Consider the following 18,330-nt stretch of genomic DNA (forward strand, 5'->3'; position numbering starts at 1 on the left):
AATAAATGTGATTTTATGTTCTAAGTACAAAGTGTGATCTTGATAGTAGGTAGGCAATCTAGTTACTTCTAAAATATTATAAAATTGTCCTCTCTTCTATTGTATCCAATACAGGGATTCTAATACTCATAATAAATTAATTACAATATTATTTATGTTGTTTCCCTTTAATCCCTATCGAGCTATGTAGCTACGACACAAAGACACTAGGAAATATCCATTACATTTTTAATAACTTAACCGATTCAGTGCAGTGTAAGTTTTTGCAATTTTTTGCACCTGGCGGTGAATAAATATTTCGTGGCTTCACCATACAGAGAAGATAGCGTCTCTGCGGCGCCATCCGCACGGAATCGGTTAATACATTTATTTACGTATTACAATAATTGATATAATATTACTTTAATAAAAGAAAAGAACAAGAAACCAAAGAGAAAAACTTGCAAAATGTCAGCGAGCCATGGAAAGGAGCATGCTCGGATTAAAATTATAAGATAAAGTCAGGAATGTGGATATCAGGCAGAAAACTAAACTAACTGACATACTTGCACATATAGACAGACTAAAATGGAGATGGACAGGGCATATGCTCCATTGCAAACTTGATAAATGGAGCAAGCAAGTAACAGTCTGGTATCCAAGAGATGATTCAAGGAGCCGTGGTCGCAAAGTGAGAAGATGGGAGGACAAATTGAAATGGACTTTGGGCCCCCTGTGGCCAAGAATTGCAACTGATAGAAAACAGTGGAAAGTGTTGGAGGAGGCCTATGCCATAAGGCACACCGAACGTAGGGACATTTTATAATCAGTGTTTAAACTAATGTGTACCCAGTTAGAAAAACTTTGAAGTTCAGAATAAAAGGCTTTATTATTATTATTATTTAAAGAACAATACAAATTAATATGCTGCAGGCAAAAATCTTGTGTCGCAACATTTCGACTCTGCCGCAGTGAGAGTTGAGCCTACAGCTTAACTGTAAAGATTAGCATTAATAATACCATATAATACTGATATGCACTTACATAACTACAGCACAGCTTAAAACAAAAATTTCTGCAGCTGACTACTGTTTTATAACATTGCCGTGGGATTTAACATCAAGAGACGAGAGTTCAGTAATCTGGATAGAAGTCATCATACTCTTCAGTTTGTATCCCGACTTCTTGGTCAAGAAGATGCAGCTCGTGAATCATTGTATGAGTTTTCATTGTCTGAAATAGGAAAGTAAGTTATTAAAATAATGATTCTTAATTACTTAAAACTTATAAGGTATTTTTTGACATACCAGCTCATCTAGTGTCTCAAGTCTTTTCATTTTATAATAAATAGTCTTCATCATAATAAGCACGTAAGTGTATAACGCAAACGCCAGGATCAGTATAGCGGCAATTTTTATTTTGCTTGATAATGCACCAATTTTTTCCTGTAAATTAAATTAAGTAAGGTAAAAAAATGTATAGGTACTTAATTAGTAATATTGTGATACTCATACAATAATAAAATTTACTTGGATCATAAAAATTTTTTTCTGTACAACCGGCGAAAACATTTTATTTATTATTTAATTATTTTCTCGGTTCTTGACACTAAAGTAGTAACTAGTACATAAATGAGTTGTGTCACAGATTACTAGTATATATTTGAGTTGTGTATTAATCGTAATTATAAAAATTTGGAAAAAACAGAATGTAAACAAAGTTGGAAAACGTCAGAATCACAGATACAGACACAGAGACCATGGAATTAATATGTACTGCTGTACGTAGTACATATTAATTCCATGCTTTTTTTTTTTTTTTTTCTTCTATTTTGGCAACTTGACACAAAGGATGGACAAAGGAAGTAAAAAGGTAAGGAACGGCGGAAGGAATAAAAGGAAACGGAATTTGGAAGAAAGTTAATTAAAACAGTGTAATTAAAATAGTTAAATTCTACAATAAACTAAATGACATATAACTTATTCTAAATATTAATATTATTTAATGTTAAGTAATTAGATATACAATTATATACATATTTATCATTGGAAGCAAGTAGTATATTTACAGAAGTAGGAAATGGAATAGGGATTAAAGACAGTTTATTATACAGTTGGGAATGATCATGGAGGGAACACGATAGGATAATGTGGTTTAAGTCACCTACTTCTCCACAGTCACATAAATCATTGTGGCGTCTCTGTCGCACCTGCGAGCTTAATTTTAATTAATATTAATGATCGTTATTTAAATCTGATAATTTTAGTTTGTAGTCTATGACACTATTGCTTATATTATATTTTAAGGCTGGAGAGGGAAAAAATGTACAGAAGACAGTTGGTTGACAAATTGTTAAAAAATTTATTATGGCTAGCGACAAGCTAGATGTTGATTTTGTGAACACGCATTTTTTAAATATTATATATCAGTGAGCTTTGAAGATCTGGTAGTTTCATTTATAGAAATATCTGCCTATCATTTCAATGATCTCCAAAGTGGTGACGCCGTACGTTCTAGTTGGATTTCCATTGTCGGGGGTGAACATTGTGTGCTGCGGCCGTGTACGACTCATGCCTTAGGACGTCGGAGGCGAGGACTACAGTCCCCACCGTCACGTTCCTGGTTCCTGCGCTGGCTGCCTTGAGGTTTTTTATCTCGGCCGTCATCTTCGCCGCTACCAAGTACAAATCTGTTTTCCTTTTAACGACCCGGCCGCCGTTCTGCGACTAGATTTTCGCTGGATTTCGGGTGGAAATCAACTTATATCGGCATACTCCTAGCTGTAATTCAACCATTCCGTTTTCCGGCATTGAAAGAAGACTCCATCAAGAGAAAATCTCCCTTGAGAAGCTTCGATCAAGCCATTCGCCATATTATATTGTCGAGAATCGGGACTTTTCGCTGGCGATCAATTCGGTGGTGTGGCCCTACAGTTGTCTACTTCCGCTTTCACTTCATTCGTTTATAGTGTTGGCCGTACTTACTAGTGACATAATATTTTGTCATTCGTTTCCGAATTTTTGACTGTGACTTTTACACCTCGGAACATATGGTATTATTATCTATGCTCGGAACGGTCTTTTGTCGTTTGTGGTACATCAATATCTGTCAAGTAAGAAAAACGTAAACAAACTTTGGTGATAACGGGAAAAGCGTTTTTTATGTCGTTTACTTCGAACTTTTAACAGTTAGTTAGTTAGGTTTTCTTCAAAGGACAATTTAATTAGTATGTAGTTATAATGTGTATAAACGTATATTGGTAAATGTTTGGCTCGTTTTGCTTGCAATTAACTAACATTTTTGGGACTTTGCATTAACATAGTCTAATTTTATTTCTTACCAGTTTTAACTGAATTTGATGCATAATTATATGCTAATAGGTAATAACTAACAATAATATTGTCAATTCACGCCAGGCGCTATATTATTTTTACGCAAATAAGGTTTTTTTGCACTAATTTCACGTGTTTTTGCCTGTAAAGTCTGAATGTTTATTTTAACAAACTAACTTCTATTTTTACAACATTATTGCCTTTAGTTAAACATTTCTTTTCATTTTAGCATTTCTTTGTGTGTTGGAATACTGTTTTTGGATAATAACCTTTCCTTTGTAAATATTTGTTTGTGAAAAACTTAATTTTCATTTTTATTAATAAGATATTAGTTTAAGTTACCATTTGTACATTAACTTGGGACATATTTGGTGCACAATTTTTTTTTTATTTTCTCGCGGTTTTGGTTATTCCTTTTGCTCAATATGGCAGACAGTGAGGGTGAAGGTGACACATTTCAGCCGGATTTGTCACAACAGTTAGCTAATCTGGTACCTTCGGCAGTGTTCTTTACAGCTGCGCCGTCAGCCAGCGTTTCACCCTCCTTTCCTCCTTCCCAGGATCTTTTGGTCAGTTTGATGGGTAAAATCGAGAAACTTAGCAAACGGATCAATGCTCTCTCCTTACGTGACCGACCTCAATCCCGTGTCCGCAACCGGAACAGGTCAAGGTCTAGGAACTCCCGCGCGAACTCACCAGCTTCAAGTACACTTTGCTGGTACCACCGACATTTCGGGGTTAAAGGTGCCAAATGCATAAAGCCGTGCACCTGGACCGAGCCCCCGGAAAACTCCAGAGGCAATCAGTAATGGCGGAGACTGATTGTTCATCAGTTAGCCGCCGTCTCTTCGTTACTGACCAGGTAACTAAACGCCAATTTTTAATTGACACCGGATCGGATTTATGCTGCTTCCCCCATAGCTGGCTTCCTAGACGGGCAGAATCACCTGACTACGTATTAACAGCTGCAAACGGAAGTAATGTCAAAACTTTTGGTACAGTCAACCTCCGGCTTAATTTAGGTTTACGTCGGGACTTTGAGTGGCTATTTGTCGTTGCTGACGTACAGCGGGCGATAATAGGTGCGGATTTTCTAGCACATTACCGCCTGTTACCTGATTGTCGCAGTAAGACATTGATAGATGGTATCACCGGCTTATCTTGCCCTGCATCCTGCGCATCCGTCGAGCAGCCCAGTGTCAAAGCCATCGTCGCCGGTAATTCCAACTTTGTGTCTGTACTCGCCGAATTTCCGGATATCACCCGACCGCCTGGTTTGCCCAGAGTCATTAAGCACAATACTGTGCATCACATACAGACTACTGATGGTCCCCCAGTCTCTTGCCGCCCTCGTCGTTTAGCGCCTCAGAAATTGATTTCTGCTAAAAGAGAATTCGAGGACATGGTACGTAGTGGCATTGCCAGACCTTCTAAGAGCGCCTGGTCGTCTCCCTTGCATATGACCGTTAAAAAGGACAATTCCTGGCGTCCTTGTGGCGATTACCGCGCCCTGAACGCTAGGACCATTCCCGATAAGTACCCCGTGAGGCACATTAATGACTTTACTCACAACCTCGCTGGAGCCAAGGTGTTCAGTACCCTCGACCTGGTGAAAGCATACCATCAGATCCCGGTCTTCAAGGACCATATTTCGAAGACAGCCATCACGACTCCGTTTGGCCTCTTCGAATTTCCTTTTATGACCTTCGGTTTGCGCAACGCTGGTCAAACTTTCCAGCGTTTTATCGATGAGGTCACTCGGGGTCTTGATTTCTGCTTCCCTTATGTGGATGACATTCTGATCTTTTCACCAGACGAGGGTACTCACAAAGAGCACTTGCGCACTCTATTTTTGCGTCTCCAGGAGTATGGTGTCGTGTTAAACCCCTCCAAGTGCATCCTGGGTGTCAGCGAGGTAAAGTTCCTAGGATATCACATCAGTGCCGATGGCACTCGTCCTCCACAGGAACGTGTCCAAGCACTTTTGGATTTTAAGCCCCCTGAGAATGTCCAGGGGATGCGCCGTTTCCTAGGCATGCTTAACTTTTATAGGCGTTTTATTCCCCAAGCTGCTAAGTTTCAGGCGCCTCTCATTAACGCCCTGGTTGCTACCAAAAGTAAAGGCTCGAAGCCATTTCCTTGGTCACCAGAACTTCTTAAAAATTTCGAGGAGTGTAAGAAGACCCTCTCGGCTGCAACAATGCTCCATCATCCCGTCGCCAATGCACCTCTCGGTTTATTTACCGACGCGTCCAGTGTGCATATCGGCGCTTGCTTACAGCAACATATCGATGGGCAATGGTTACCGCTGGCATTTTTTAGTAAAAAACTGACCCCTCGTCAGTGTGAGTGGCCAGCGTACTATCGCGAACTTTTGGCTGTGTACGAAAGTGTACAGCACTTTCGGCACATCGTTGAGGTTCAACACGTGACTGTTTTCACGGACCACAAGCCATTGCTGTACGCTTTCGTACAACGTCGCGAAAAGCTCCCTCCACCACAGTTGAACCAGTTGTCATTTATCAGTCAATTCACGACTGATATTAGATACATTCGTGGGGAGGACAACATCGTTGCAGACGCTATGTCACGTATCGACGCAATATCCCTGGAACAGGAATATGAGGCACTTGCCAAGTCACAGGAGACAGACAAAGAGTTGTCCCAACTTCTGAAAAATTCCAGTTTAAAGCTTACAAAAGTAAGCGTACCAGGTACTGATTTCTCTTTATTCTGTGATTTCTCGACTGGCAAGCCTCGTCCTTATGTTCCCTTGGATCTACGTCGCTTAGTATTTAATAAAATGCACAATTTGAGCCACCCTGGCATAAAGTGTTCGGCTCGCCTCATAGCTGATCGCTATGTCTGGCCGTCTCTTAACAAAGATTGCCGGCAGTGGGCTCGTACATGCGATGCGTGTCAACGCAGTAAAGTGTCGAGACACAATTCGTCTCCACTTGGTCAATTCGACACTCCGACTGGTCGATTTATGCATGTGAATATCGACATTGTCGGTCCACTTCCTCCTTGCAAAGGCTTTCATTATTGCCTAACCGCCATTGATCGGGTATCTAGATGGCCCGAAGTCTGGCCAATGCAAGGTATAACAGCTGAGGAAGTAGCGGAAACTTTTGTTCGTGAGTGGGTCTCGCGTTTTGGTGTACCATCGACCATTACGACTGACCAAGGTACTCAATTTGAGTCGGACTTGTTTCGTAGGTTGATGCAGAGTTTTGCCACTAAGCGCATCAGAACCACCGCTTATCATCCACAAGCGAATGGAATGATCGAGAGATTTCATTGACAGTTAAAGGCTTCCATCATGTGTCACGGTGGCGACTGGGTTACTGCCCTGCCCCTGGCACTGTTGGGCATCCGTTCTGCTTTTAAGGAGGACATTGGATCATCTGCTGCGGAGATGCTTTATGGCGAAACTTTGCGGCTTCCGGGCGAATTAGTAGTTCCCCCTCTTCATGCTGTTGCCTCTAGAGATCCTGCTGATTTCGTGACGCGCCTTTGCCAGCATATGTCTTCAATTCGACCGACACCTGCTTCTCGTCATGGGAATAAATCCAATTTTATTTTCAAGGATCTAGCTTCAGCCTCGCATATCTACTTAAGAGATGATGCTGTTCGTCGACCCCTTCAGCCACCGTATAGCGGACCATTTAAAATTCTGGATAGATCTGCCGACGGTAAGACCTTTACGGTCTCTATCAAGGGAAAATCAGTCAATGTTAGTGTCGACCGAATAAAACCAGCGTACATAGTTCAGGATGATGCTCCCTCCTCTGTAGCTCCAAATCTACCTTTTCCTGACCCTGTCATTCCTTCGTCCACAGTTACTTCATCTCCTCAGCCTTCACCTTCTACTGATCTGCCCAAAGAACCTTACACAACAAGGTCTGGCAGACGAGTGAGGTTCAGATTGTTTGATTAGTTTGCCCCCGGGGTTTGCTTTCTCCGTGGGGGGGTGGTGTGGCGTCTCTGTCGCACCTGCGAGCTTAATTTTAATTAATATTAATGATCGTTATTTAAATCTGATAATTTTAGTTTGTAGTCTATGACACTATTGCTTATATTATATTTTAAGGCTGGAGAGGGAAAAAATGTACAGAAGACAGTTGGTTGACAAATTGTTAAAAAATTTATTATGGCTAGCGACAAGCTAGATGTTGATTTTGTGAACACGCATTTTTTAAATATTATATATCAGTGAGCTTTGAAGATCTGGTAGTTTCATTTATAGAAATATCTGCCTATCATTTCAATGATCTCCAAATCATCATCTTTAACGCCAATTCTCCTAAGATGCGTTGGAATGCACATATGACCCAGTCTCATCCGAATAATTGATGTTGTTATATTTTTAGAGAGGAATATTTTAGAAAACCAGGGCTTAGTAGGGATCTCTGGTTGAATTTTACGATACTGTATAGCTTTTGTTTGACTACTCAAGGCCCACGACTTATTCCAAGATTTCAATAGGGAACTCCGTGCCAGAGCAGCCAAATCATGCGCATAATTATTAAAAGGGAACAAATCACCACTGAAAACAGCCTCTTTTGCCAATTTGTCGGCAATTTCATTGCCAACAATTCCGCAATGGCTAGGTATCCATATAAATGTTATTGAAAAGCCTTGAAGTTTACATTGATATAGAAGGTTTCTAACTTGGACAATAATTGGATAACAATTTTTTGATTTAAAAGGAAATTTAATCAGGGATTGTAGAGAGCTTAAAGAATCTGTAAATATTAGTGTCTCTTTAAGCCTGCCAAGTAAAATATACTCAACAGCCTTAAAAAGGCCGTAACACTCTCCTGTAAAAACAGATGTTTCAGGCGGAAACTTTACTTTTTGTACAATATTATATTGTAAATGGTAGACACCAACTCCAACACAACTATCTGTAGTATCCTTAGATGCATCTGTATACATGTGGTGGTAACCCTGCCAATTGTTATTCGTGATGTACTTAAATATATTTAGTTAGCAAAATATGTATCTGTTTTTTGAATGCCAATGTCAAGTCTAATATCTGGCACAAGCGTTAGAGCTTCATATACTGAATCAAATAATGCAAAAGTTTGAGAACGAAAAGTGGGGGCGTCAATTACTAAGAATTTACGATAACTAGTAAGAAGTAAGGGATGAGATTTATGATGCCAGTATTTATTATTACTATGACACAGTTGAAATAAAGTTCTAAGTTTTGGAATTAAGGGATGATTTTTAAATTGATAACAACGAACAAAATATTTATCCGCCAGATATTGTCGACGGAGTTGAAGAGGAGGTTCGCAACATTCCAACTGAAGTGCGTTTATTGGAGATGATCTCATAGCTCCGCAGATTATACGCAAGGCTTTCGCTTGTATTTTGTCCATTTTTTGTAGACCAGTTACGCTACACGGCTCCAAAAGAAAAGTGCCATAATCTAGGACACTCCTAATTATTGCATTATAAATTAATTTCATAGTAAATGGATGTGATCCCCACCAGACACCAGATAAACACCTTAACATATTTAGAAGCCGCTCACATTTGGAACAGATGTAATCGATGTGTGCGTTGCCATTTAATTTTCCATCTAAATATAGCCCTAAAAATTTGACTTTGTCTTTAACGGGAATTGGCACTCCATCATAAATAATAGTAATAGGAGGAGGCATACGCATACGGGTAAATAAGACGACGGAACTTTTATTGATGGACAAGTCTAAGCCATGCTTGTCCATCCAAGATTTTAACTGTTTCAAAGCGCTAATAAGATCTCTACATGCAATATTTATCGAACTATTGATTACATAAATAGCCTTGTCATCTGCATATTGAAGTAATTTTATGATACTTAAATCTAGACAATTTTCTAAGTCAGATGTGTATATATCGTAAAGTAGTGGACTTAAGACTGACCCCTGAGGAATGCCTTTTCGAACAGTTCTAGTTTCCAAAGAGTTATTTAAAATTATTATTCTTTCTATTAAAATATTAATAATGAAATTTACTAAAATTAAAGGCAAACCAAATTGAATTAGCTTTTCCTTTAGGATACTTATAATAATATTATCTTAAGCAGAATTTATATCCAAAAAAGATGCAACAACAGATTTATTTTCTGTGAATGCTGTGCGTATATCTGTGGTTAATATGGCAATATTATCTATGGTACCTCTACCTTTGCGGAATCCAAACTGTGTATTCGAAAGGAGGTTATGTTTTTCTACAAACCATTCTAGTCTGTTTTTCGCTAAATGTTCCGCAATCTTTAATAAAACAGAGGATAGAACAATGGGTCGATATGATGTAGCCAAAGATGGGGGTTTGTTGGGTTTTGGTACTGGAATAACTTTTTGTTTTCTCCATGAAGTGGGTAAATTACCAGTTATTAAAATTTGGTTTATTAACTTGAGGTAGTATTGTAAAATTTCCTCATCAGCATGTTGAAAGAAAGAATATGGAATGCCATCTAAACCGGGAGAAGAATCTTTTAAGTTTTGTACTACCCCTTTTAACTCTTCTATTGTAAAAAGCGAATTTAGGTCTTCAAAATTTACATTTTGTAAAGGAGGAGGAGGTTCAATAGAAATAGTGGGAGGAGCTAAATTATCTAGAAACTCAGAAGCTAAAGAGTCAGATATAGGATGAGATGGGATAGTGAATGCAGATCTATACCGTCTTATGTTTTTCCATACTATAGTAGGATGAATACCTGGATTTAATGCTAAGCAAAAATTTCTCCAACTAAGTAACTTCTTTTTCCTGAATAATTTCTTAGTATCCTTAACGCAATCAAGATATAGCTGATAGTTGGCTATGTTTGGATTTGTATTATATTGTTTTTCAATCTCTTTCCTATTCTTAATGGCAACTGTGCATTCTTGATCCCACCAAGGTGGAGATGGTGTATGATGACGTGAAGTATTTTTTTTTGGAAATGATTCATCAGCAGCTTTTATAAATGCTGCAGTCAAAGCCTCAGCACATAGTGACTCATTTTCTGATGATATTTCAGGAAGAAAAGATAACTGATTCCTGAGTGAAGTTTGAAATTTATCCCAGTTAGAATTATTGTTAATATGATACTTTATTGATTCAGACTGATTCAATTTACTTTTATCTTTACCTGGAAATGATAGAATTATAGGAAAGTGATCACTTCCATGACTTGACTGTAACACATTCCAATAAAAAACAGATGATAGATTTGGTGAACATATTGACAAATCTGGTGCACTACATCCTTCATGAGGAGCAGTGCGCCGAGTAGGTTGGCCGGAATTGAGAATACACAGTTTATTATAATCTATTAAATCCAAAACTTCGTAACCCCATTGATTGTCTTTGTGACTCCCCCATGACTGATGCTGTGCATTGAAGTCTCCTAGAATTACTACTGGTTGTGGTAATTGGCTAATAATACTTTTTATTTCAGAGAAGATGTAATATGAAGGATGAGGTATATACAGTGAAACAAAACATATGTTATTTACAGATGCAGCAATGATTGAAAAATCAGAGTGATGTGATGGAAGAGGAATGTGATGAAATGATTGATGGTGTTTGATGAGCATGGCTGTACCACCATACCCATCTGATCTGTCTTCCCTGAGACAAGTGTAGCCAGAAATCCTGAAAAGTGATTCCGGCTTGAGCCATGTCTCTTGTAAGGAAAGAACAATCGGTTTGTATTTATTAATTAAAAAAATAATTTCGTGTTTTTTACTAACCACACTGCGGCAATTCCACTGGACTACGTTGTCCATTGTTGGAAGTGGTATTAATTTGTGATTCGGTGGTGAATATGGCAGCGTTGGACGGTGATAAAGATGATAATGATGTAATCAGTTTGTTTAATGCTAAAATTGTTTCTTGTATCGAATCCATGTTAATACCGGGAGCTGGATATGCAGATCCATTATCTCCTAATGGAGGATTATAATCTTTTATTAAGCTATTATGTGTTTGTCTGTCATACCCATTTTGTTGTTTCTGTGGCAATTTTGGTTGTTTGAAAACAGTTTTTTTATATGACCGTTGCATTAAATTCAAATTCTGTTTATTATTATTGTTGTTGAAAAATGATTTTGTGTATTTACAGGTGATGATGATGAAGAAGTAGATGATATTAACACGTCAGAATATAATTTTGAAATGGGAGGATGTAACTTAGAAGCTTCTGAGTAGGATAGACAATTGTGAGCCATTGACTCCTTAATTGATTTTTGGCGTTGGAATTCTGGGCATTTTTTATCAGTTGCAATGTGCGAACCGTGGCAAATACAACAGTAAATAGACTCCTCTTCAACTGAGCAACTATCACCAGCATGCCCTTGGCCACACCTAAAGCATCTAGGTGTTGACCGACATTGGTTTTTGACATGTCCGTATCTACAGCAATTGAAGCACTGTATTGTAGGGAATATATATAAGTCTACAGGAAGTGCATTATAGCACATGAAGACTCTCTTTGGTAGCGTCTGTCCGTCAAATGTTATTACCACAGATTCGGTGTTATTAAATTGAGCGGTTCCATTCACTATTGTTTTTTTCTTTAACCTCCTAATTTTTAGTATTTCACCACATCCAATTGGTAAAGTAATATTATTTATAACATCATCATCGGACCAATCAGCAGGTATGCCTCTAACTAATCCTATTCTACTCACCTGAAATGATGGAATAAAAAATTTAAATTGTTCTGAATTGAATTGAGGGTTATTTATAAAACTATTGGCTTCATTATATGAAGAAAAGGCTACAGATAATCGGTTTCTGGCTATTTTCTTAATACTACCATCTACAATATTTTTAATGTTATTTGTTTTCAAGTAATGGCCAAACACTATAGGGTGAAAGTTTATGTTTTCAAGTGACTTTGGTACCTTTTGTATATGGACAATATACGGAGAGGAGTCTGTATCTTTAAACAGCATCCTACCGACCCGTGAATCTAAGCCCTGGGATTTTTGAGTTGTATTCACATTTGGTTGAGTTTCAAGGATAATGTCTTGTTTAGGAATATTGTGGTTTTCGGTATCGCTAAGACACATGCAATTGATATCAGGCTTGGCCTTTTTCGGGTCTTTTTTTATTTTTTTCTGGCACTTTTTGCAACGCTTCCTAGGAATCGCTGGACGTTTTCTGGTATTTACAGAGCATGAGGTGTCGGTGTCCATGCTCGAATCGTTCGATATAGTAACATAAGGACCAACGGGGGGACCAGGTCCCCCCGGGTCGGGCTCCTCCATAATATTCTTATGAACTACGATATATAAATGAAAACTTACCAAATAAAATTAATATATACAAAAACTAAGAAAATTAAAACTAAAACTACACTATTTAATTAACTAATTATAGATATAAAAATAATTTTAAAATTTTCCGAAAAAATACCGCGTCCGCCCTTTGCGAGTTCCCGCGCTTTCTTCAATTCCATGCTTATCCATGGTACAGACACAGAATCACAGATATTATAGATGTAGTCTTTTTTTTTTTTATTCTTATAATGGCACTTCGGCTATAACCATGGCCAGTGTCGAGTATAATATTATGGCGGGAAAACAATATTATTTAATACAATTTTTTCTATATTATCGTCAGGTCAGTCAGGTCTAAAGTCTAGTCAAAGTCTAAGTATAAAGTCAAGAAGTCAAGTCGGTCGATTCAGTAAAGTGGTAGACGCTTTACTGAAACTTTCGATGGAGTTTTGGAGGGAACACAAAAGAGCACGTTTCTGGTTATTACATCACTTTCCCACACTTGTGCACGATAACGAATATCTAATGGTTAATATCCTACCAATATTACACATTAAAAACCCAGATAACACAATTTTAGGAAAATAATATAAAAACACATCATCACCATTTCACATTCCCGGCAAAACTCCATAGATGTAGTCTTAAAGGCAGTGTTGCCAGAGCTGTATGATTATATTAAAGTGAAAATATAATAAAATAAGCTCTTATAAAAAAAAAACACAATTTTTGGCCTATTTTTGCACTATCATGGGACGGAACCCTTTATGTGCGAGTCAGACTCACACTTGGCCGATTATATTTTATTTTTACGAAGGCATTTTACTTTGTTTAGCTCCAAGTCTACCAACATGACGGTCATTAAACAAAACTTTAAACTAAGGTGCGACAAGGCTTTAATTAAATAAACGTGGGCGGGGGCGCTGCTGATAAAGGAGAACTGTCAATAATGGCGTTTTTGTATGATAGCAGCGTTAATTGCTTTTTTCGCCACGTTCATTTAAAGCCTTGTCAACTGTAACGACAAAACTCAATAAAACTTAGTGCGTTTCGTTTTCGCATTTTTGGTTTCAAACGTCTTTTTTTTTCAATTAAGTACCAAAAGTAACGTAAAAGTAACATCTGTAGTCATGCCACATGAATGTAACATGCAAGGGCCAGAAGTAACGTAAAATGTTACAAAAGTAACATTCTGGCAACGCTGCTTAAAGGGCCCATTCACGGCAGGACTGCACGGCAGTCCTGCATTGAATGGGCCCCACTGATTGGTTCCCACTCGGTGTTGCCGGCCGGAAACACCGAGTGTGAACCAATCAGTGAGGCCCATTCACAGCAGGACTGCCGTACAGTCCTGCCGTGAATGGGACTTTTTAGCCCGTCATCGCGTGGCCATTTTGTACTTATTCTCATACAAGTAGTGTGCGTTTATTTTCTTGAATATTTTTATTTGTCGATTATTTCGAAGCACATTATGATACAGGATAGAAAGTCAATTAGTTCACGATATTGATTAACTATAGTTCAAGTGATGAGAATCCGTAAACACACGTAAAAAGCTATGCAATTTTTATAGCCAAATTATTAATTGATGTGACATTTTTAGCACTAATGCCTTATATAGCACGAATAAGGGATTAATAAACTTATAAATTATCTTTTTAGCTTATAAAAATACCGATTGAAAAGCCCAAAAAACGTTATTCAAAACTTACGTATTGTTAAATCCACGTGTTTGAGGCATTCTTTGACTATTCTTATGGTTTATTATTTAGCGGAACCACAAAACTCAACAATATCTAGCATTAAATGTTCACTAAAAACCTTTATTAACACTTTTATTACATGAAATATGCCGACCGATTCCTTTGTTATGTCCTAGTAAGTAGGACATGACATTACACGCTTTTGACGCTTATACACCGATATAAGGCTCTCTCCAGTCTCCAGTCTATAGTACCTCAATGGGTCCGGCACAATGAATAAGGAAAAGTCGGACTCGGCCGGCAAGTCTATAATAATGTTGCCAGAAGTGACAGAACATATTTTGTGTCAAAGAAGAAGAAGGAGTTTTTGGGAGAATGTGAAAGAGTGATGTTGTGTTTTTTATTTTCCTAAAATTGTGTTATCTGGGTTTTTAATGTGTAATATTGGTAGGATATTAACCATTAAATATTCGTTATCGTGCACAAGTGTGGGAAAGTGATGTAGTAACCAGAAACGTGCTCTTTTGTGTTCCCTCCAAAACGCCATCAAAAGTTTCAGTAAAGCGTCCTACCACTTTACTGAATCGACTGACTTGACTTCTTGACTGTATTGACTTTATACTTAGACTTTGACTAGACTTTAGACCTGACTGACCTGACGATAATATACATGTATAAAAAATTGTAATAAAGAATATTGTTTTCCCGCCATAATATTATACTCGACACTGGCCATGGTTATAGTCGAAGTGCCATTATATATAAAAAAAAAAAATACAAAGAAGAAGAAGAAGAAGAAAGGGGTTGAGGTTATGTTTTGGAATGAAATTTTCCAATTTTGTCTATATTTTAAAGTAAATATAATTTTTTTGCTGTAAAAACGTCCATTCTATGATTTGGACCACTGTAAGAAGCTCTTGGAATTGCATTCTACCTTCTGATATTCCAATAAAATCAAGATAACTTACCAAATACAAGAATGGCTACAAAGTATGTTAAATATGCCCAACTCATTGACCTACCAACTCCGTACGCCCAGCGGATGAAGCGGCTCTCGAACCGAATCTTCGGCGAAGTCGCTATCCCTACAAACTCCAAGTCTATGAAAGTGGTGAAAATATTTTCTGCGCGACCCCTGCACACCAACGAGGAGATCATACACTACTACCCGCGACACATCGAGACGCACGCGCTGATGCTGAAGCTGAGAGAGTACGGCCTGTTCCGAGACGAGCACCAAGACTTCAAGGAAGAAATGAAGAGGCTCCGAGAGCTTCGCGGTAAAGTTAAAGTGTGGAAGAGATATTTCAACAAGGACAAGCAGGATTGATCATAACAATTTAAATTATATGAAGTAGTTATTTATTGTAATAGATTTGATTTAGGTTCTGTAAATAAATTAGTGAAAATCTAAAGGAACAATTTTTACCTGCAACAAAAAAGATATTTTATTTACTAAAACATCCATCTAATCTAAATTCTAACAGCTAACCCCGTGTTGCGTTTAATGTTAAAAACGATCACAATACTCAAAGTATTTTGAGCTTTTTTAATATTAAATGGAATGCAGGGTAAGTAATAAAGTAATCGGCCAAGTGCAAGTTGGACTCGCGCACAAAGGGATCCACACCATTATAGAGCAAAAATAGGCCAAAAATTGTGTTTTTTGTATGGGAGCCCCCCTATTATTTTAATATTTTTATTAGGTTTGTTGTATGGGAGCCTTAAATATTAATAATTTCATTTTGATTTTAGTATTTGTTGTTATAGAGAAGATATCAGAAACCAATGATATTCTATGTTACTAAGTATTTTAGAAACTCATTGTCAGAAACACACAATCTCTGAAAATTTCAGAAGTCTACCTATAGCGGTTCTTGAGATACAGCCTGAAGACAGACGAAGAGACAACAAAGTCTTAGTAATAGGGTCCCGTTTTTACCCTTTGGGTATGGAACCCTAATAACCATCCCTGAAGCTGTATCTATTCTGTTGTATATTTTATTTGACAGAAAGTGTTATATCAAGGATATTTTTTTTTGACAAGTTATTCATGTATAGTCTGTCAAGAATGTCTAGGAGGCAAAACTTTTTTTTTAGCAATGGCAACACTCTTTTGACCTTTGTCCCTTTGTTGTACAATACGTGATAAGAACGTGGGCGTGGGCGCTGCTGGTAAAGGAGAACTGTCAAAAATGGCGTTTTTGAATGATGACAGCGTTAGTTCCTTTTTTTGCCACGTGCATTAAAGCCTTGTCGAGCTCAAGGTTATGGTTAAATATGGCGTCCGTTTTTGACTTTAGTTTTGTTACTTTTGGTAGTTATAGTTAAAGTATCAACTAATATTTTACAACAATTATCCAAAATATGTTATAATTTATAAAATATTAGTTATCCACTCCATCCACTTACGTCTTCAATTATTTGGTCGATATTTCGAAATAATGAAACAGATGAGAAAATAGCCATCATTTATTTGATTACAAAATCTTTCGTCAGGAAATAAATCGCTACATAAAATATTTTAACAAGAAATGCCTCAACTGCTTAACAACATAATAAGCGCACTGCGTCCTGCGCACGCGGCGAGACGCGTGACGTCCGTCCCGGGCGTGCTGCGTGCGACGCACGAGGCCAGGACCACTACATACCGTTCGCAGAATTTCAAATTATATTTTCAACATTTATAACAATTAAAATACCTCCGGTGCGATAAGTGGAGAGGCCGGGGTGCCTGCTCGCGGCGCCGCGCGGACCGGCGGCTCTTTGGTTTAACTCTAGGGCGGTCCGCGGCGGCGCGCACGAGCGGCGCGGCGATCTCCGGTGCGACCAAATCATTTCCTTCAGCATGTAAATTATTTACAGGGCGACTAGAGCCGACGACCGCGAGCAGGCGTGAGATCGGCGCCAGTCGCCGCGCGCGTCGAGCCGGGACGGTGAAGCGAAGCTGGGCCGAGTACAAAATCACTCGAGTACATACAAACAGTCGCTACGCTACTATCACAAAAATGTAAAAAATCATTGAAACCTTTGTGTTCAGTCAATACTGTCGGGAATCAGGATCGACTTCCTTGCAAAATCGGTGCTTCAATCAAAAATCCATCGAGATATTTCGGGTGATGGCTCGTTCCGGGCTCGGCGGCCGAAATTGCGGCTACTGAGAGTTTGGGGTTAACGAGTCGGCCGTACACGTCCGACGAAGGTCGACGAGCTCCAGCCCGACCCGACAACCCGCGGCCGATGAAAATAATTCTAACACGACGATTTATTATATAACACTTAAGCGTATGAGAGTCTATTTACAAAGCTTTTAATGTATTTATATTATTACACCTTACGACTCGATTAAGATTACTTTCGATGTTAAGGTACATAGTGTCGAGTGTGGCACTCGCCGGCAAATATGCCGGCATACCGCACGCGCACCCGGCGTACCGCACGCGCGTCCGGCGTACCGCTCGCGCACCCGGCGTACCGCACGCGCACCCGGCATACCGCACACGCGCCCGACGTACCGCACGCGCGCCCGGCGCACACCACGCCCGCCCGGTGTACCGCACTCGACGGCACAGGAGTTGCCGTGCAGCTGCTCTTCGACCCATTTTTTAAGCGACTGGGTCGACTCGCGTCTCAGAGATTACAAGTTATCGACGAGACATGCCGTCGCTCAACTCCAGACGTTGCAGTATAAAAACGACGAATCTTAGAAGTTCTAGAATCTACCTCGTTCTTGTGATTACAAAACGTGTTACAAAGTCGAATCAAACGCAATAGATGAATGTGAAGGTGAGGAGCGCCGGCGGGGGAGGTCCGGTCGCGGACAGGAGCGAGTACGCGGTTAGGCGTAGTCGTTGAAGTCGTCGATGTGGTAGGCGGGATGGGCGGGCGGCGGCGCGGGGTGGTAGGGGGCGGGGCGGGCGGCGGCGCGGCGGTCGGCGGTGGCGCGCGCCCGCAGCCGCTTCAGCAGCCGCAGCCGCGCCAGCCAGTTGGACGCGTACGGCTCGCCGCCCACCACCAGCGACTGAGAGATCATCGCCGCCAACTGCAACA

The 18,330-nt window shown here is 39.3% G+C and overlaps 2 protein-coding genes and 2 long non-coding RNA genes across 7 annotated transcripts in view; 2 read left to right on the top strand and 2 right to left on the bottom strand.

The window, feature by feature from the left end:
- Positions 1 to 853: 853 nt before the first annotated feature.
- Positions 854 to 1,649, bottom strand: LOC121732715. Its single transcript, XR_006036426.1, has 3 exons — positions 1,509 to 1,649; positions 1,287 to 1,424; positions 854 to 1,212 (listed from the first exon to the last, which is right to left on the bottom strand). It is a non-coding gene; the product is annotated as an uncharacterized LOC121732715 (long non-coding RNA).
- Positions 1,650 to 10,047: 8,398 nt separating this feature from the next.
- Positions 10,048 to 11,853, top strand: LOC121732714. The gene is made up of 2 exons (XR_006036425.1): positions 10,048 to 10,998; positions 11,416 to 11,853. It is a non-coding gene; the product is annotated as an uncharacterized LOC121732714 (long non-coding RNA).
- A 3,228-nt stretch (positions 11,854 to 15,081) lies between these two features.
- Positions 15,082 to 15,692, top strand: LOC121732356 (28S ribosomal protein S33, mitochondrial). Its single transcript, XM_042122211.1, has one exon. It carries the CDS (start codon positions 15,260 to 15,262, stop codon positions 15,608 to 15,610), a length of 351 nt encoding a protein of 116 aa, XP_041978145.1. The 5' UTR covers positions 15,082 to 15,259; the 3' UTR covers positions 15,611 to 15,692.
- Positions 15,693 to 16,738: 1,046 nt separating this feature from the next.
- Positions 16,739 to 18,330, bottom strand: part of LOC121732331 (tuberin) — a 28,916-nt gene continuing 27,324 nt past the window's right edge. For 3 of the 4 annotated variants that reach the window (XM_042122184.1, XM_042122183.1, XM_042122186.1), the window contains one exon: positions 16,739 to 18,322. In XM_042122184.1, the coding sequence (XP_041978118.1) occupies positions 18,119 to 18,322 (204 nt within the window). In that variant the 3' untranslated portion in view covers positions 16,739 to 18,118. The remainder of the gene's footprint in view (positions 18,323 to 18,330) is intronic. The other variant, XR_006036353.1, reaches the window with a different exon arrangement.

Source organism: Aricia agestis, chromosome 12, assembly GCF_905147365.1.
Source record: "Aricia agestis chromosome 12, ilAriAges1.1, whole genome shotgun sequence".
Lineage (NCBI taxonomy): Eukaryota > Metazoa > Arthropoda > Insecta > Lepidoptera > Lycaenidae > Aricia > Aricia agestis.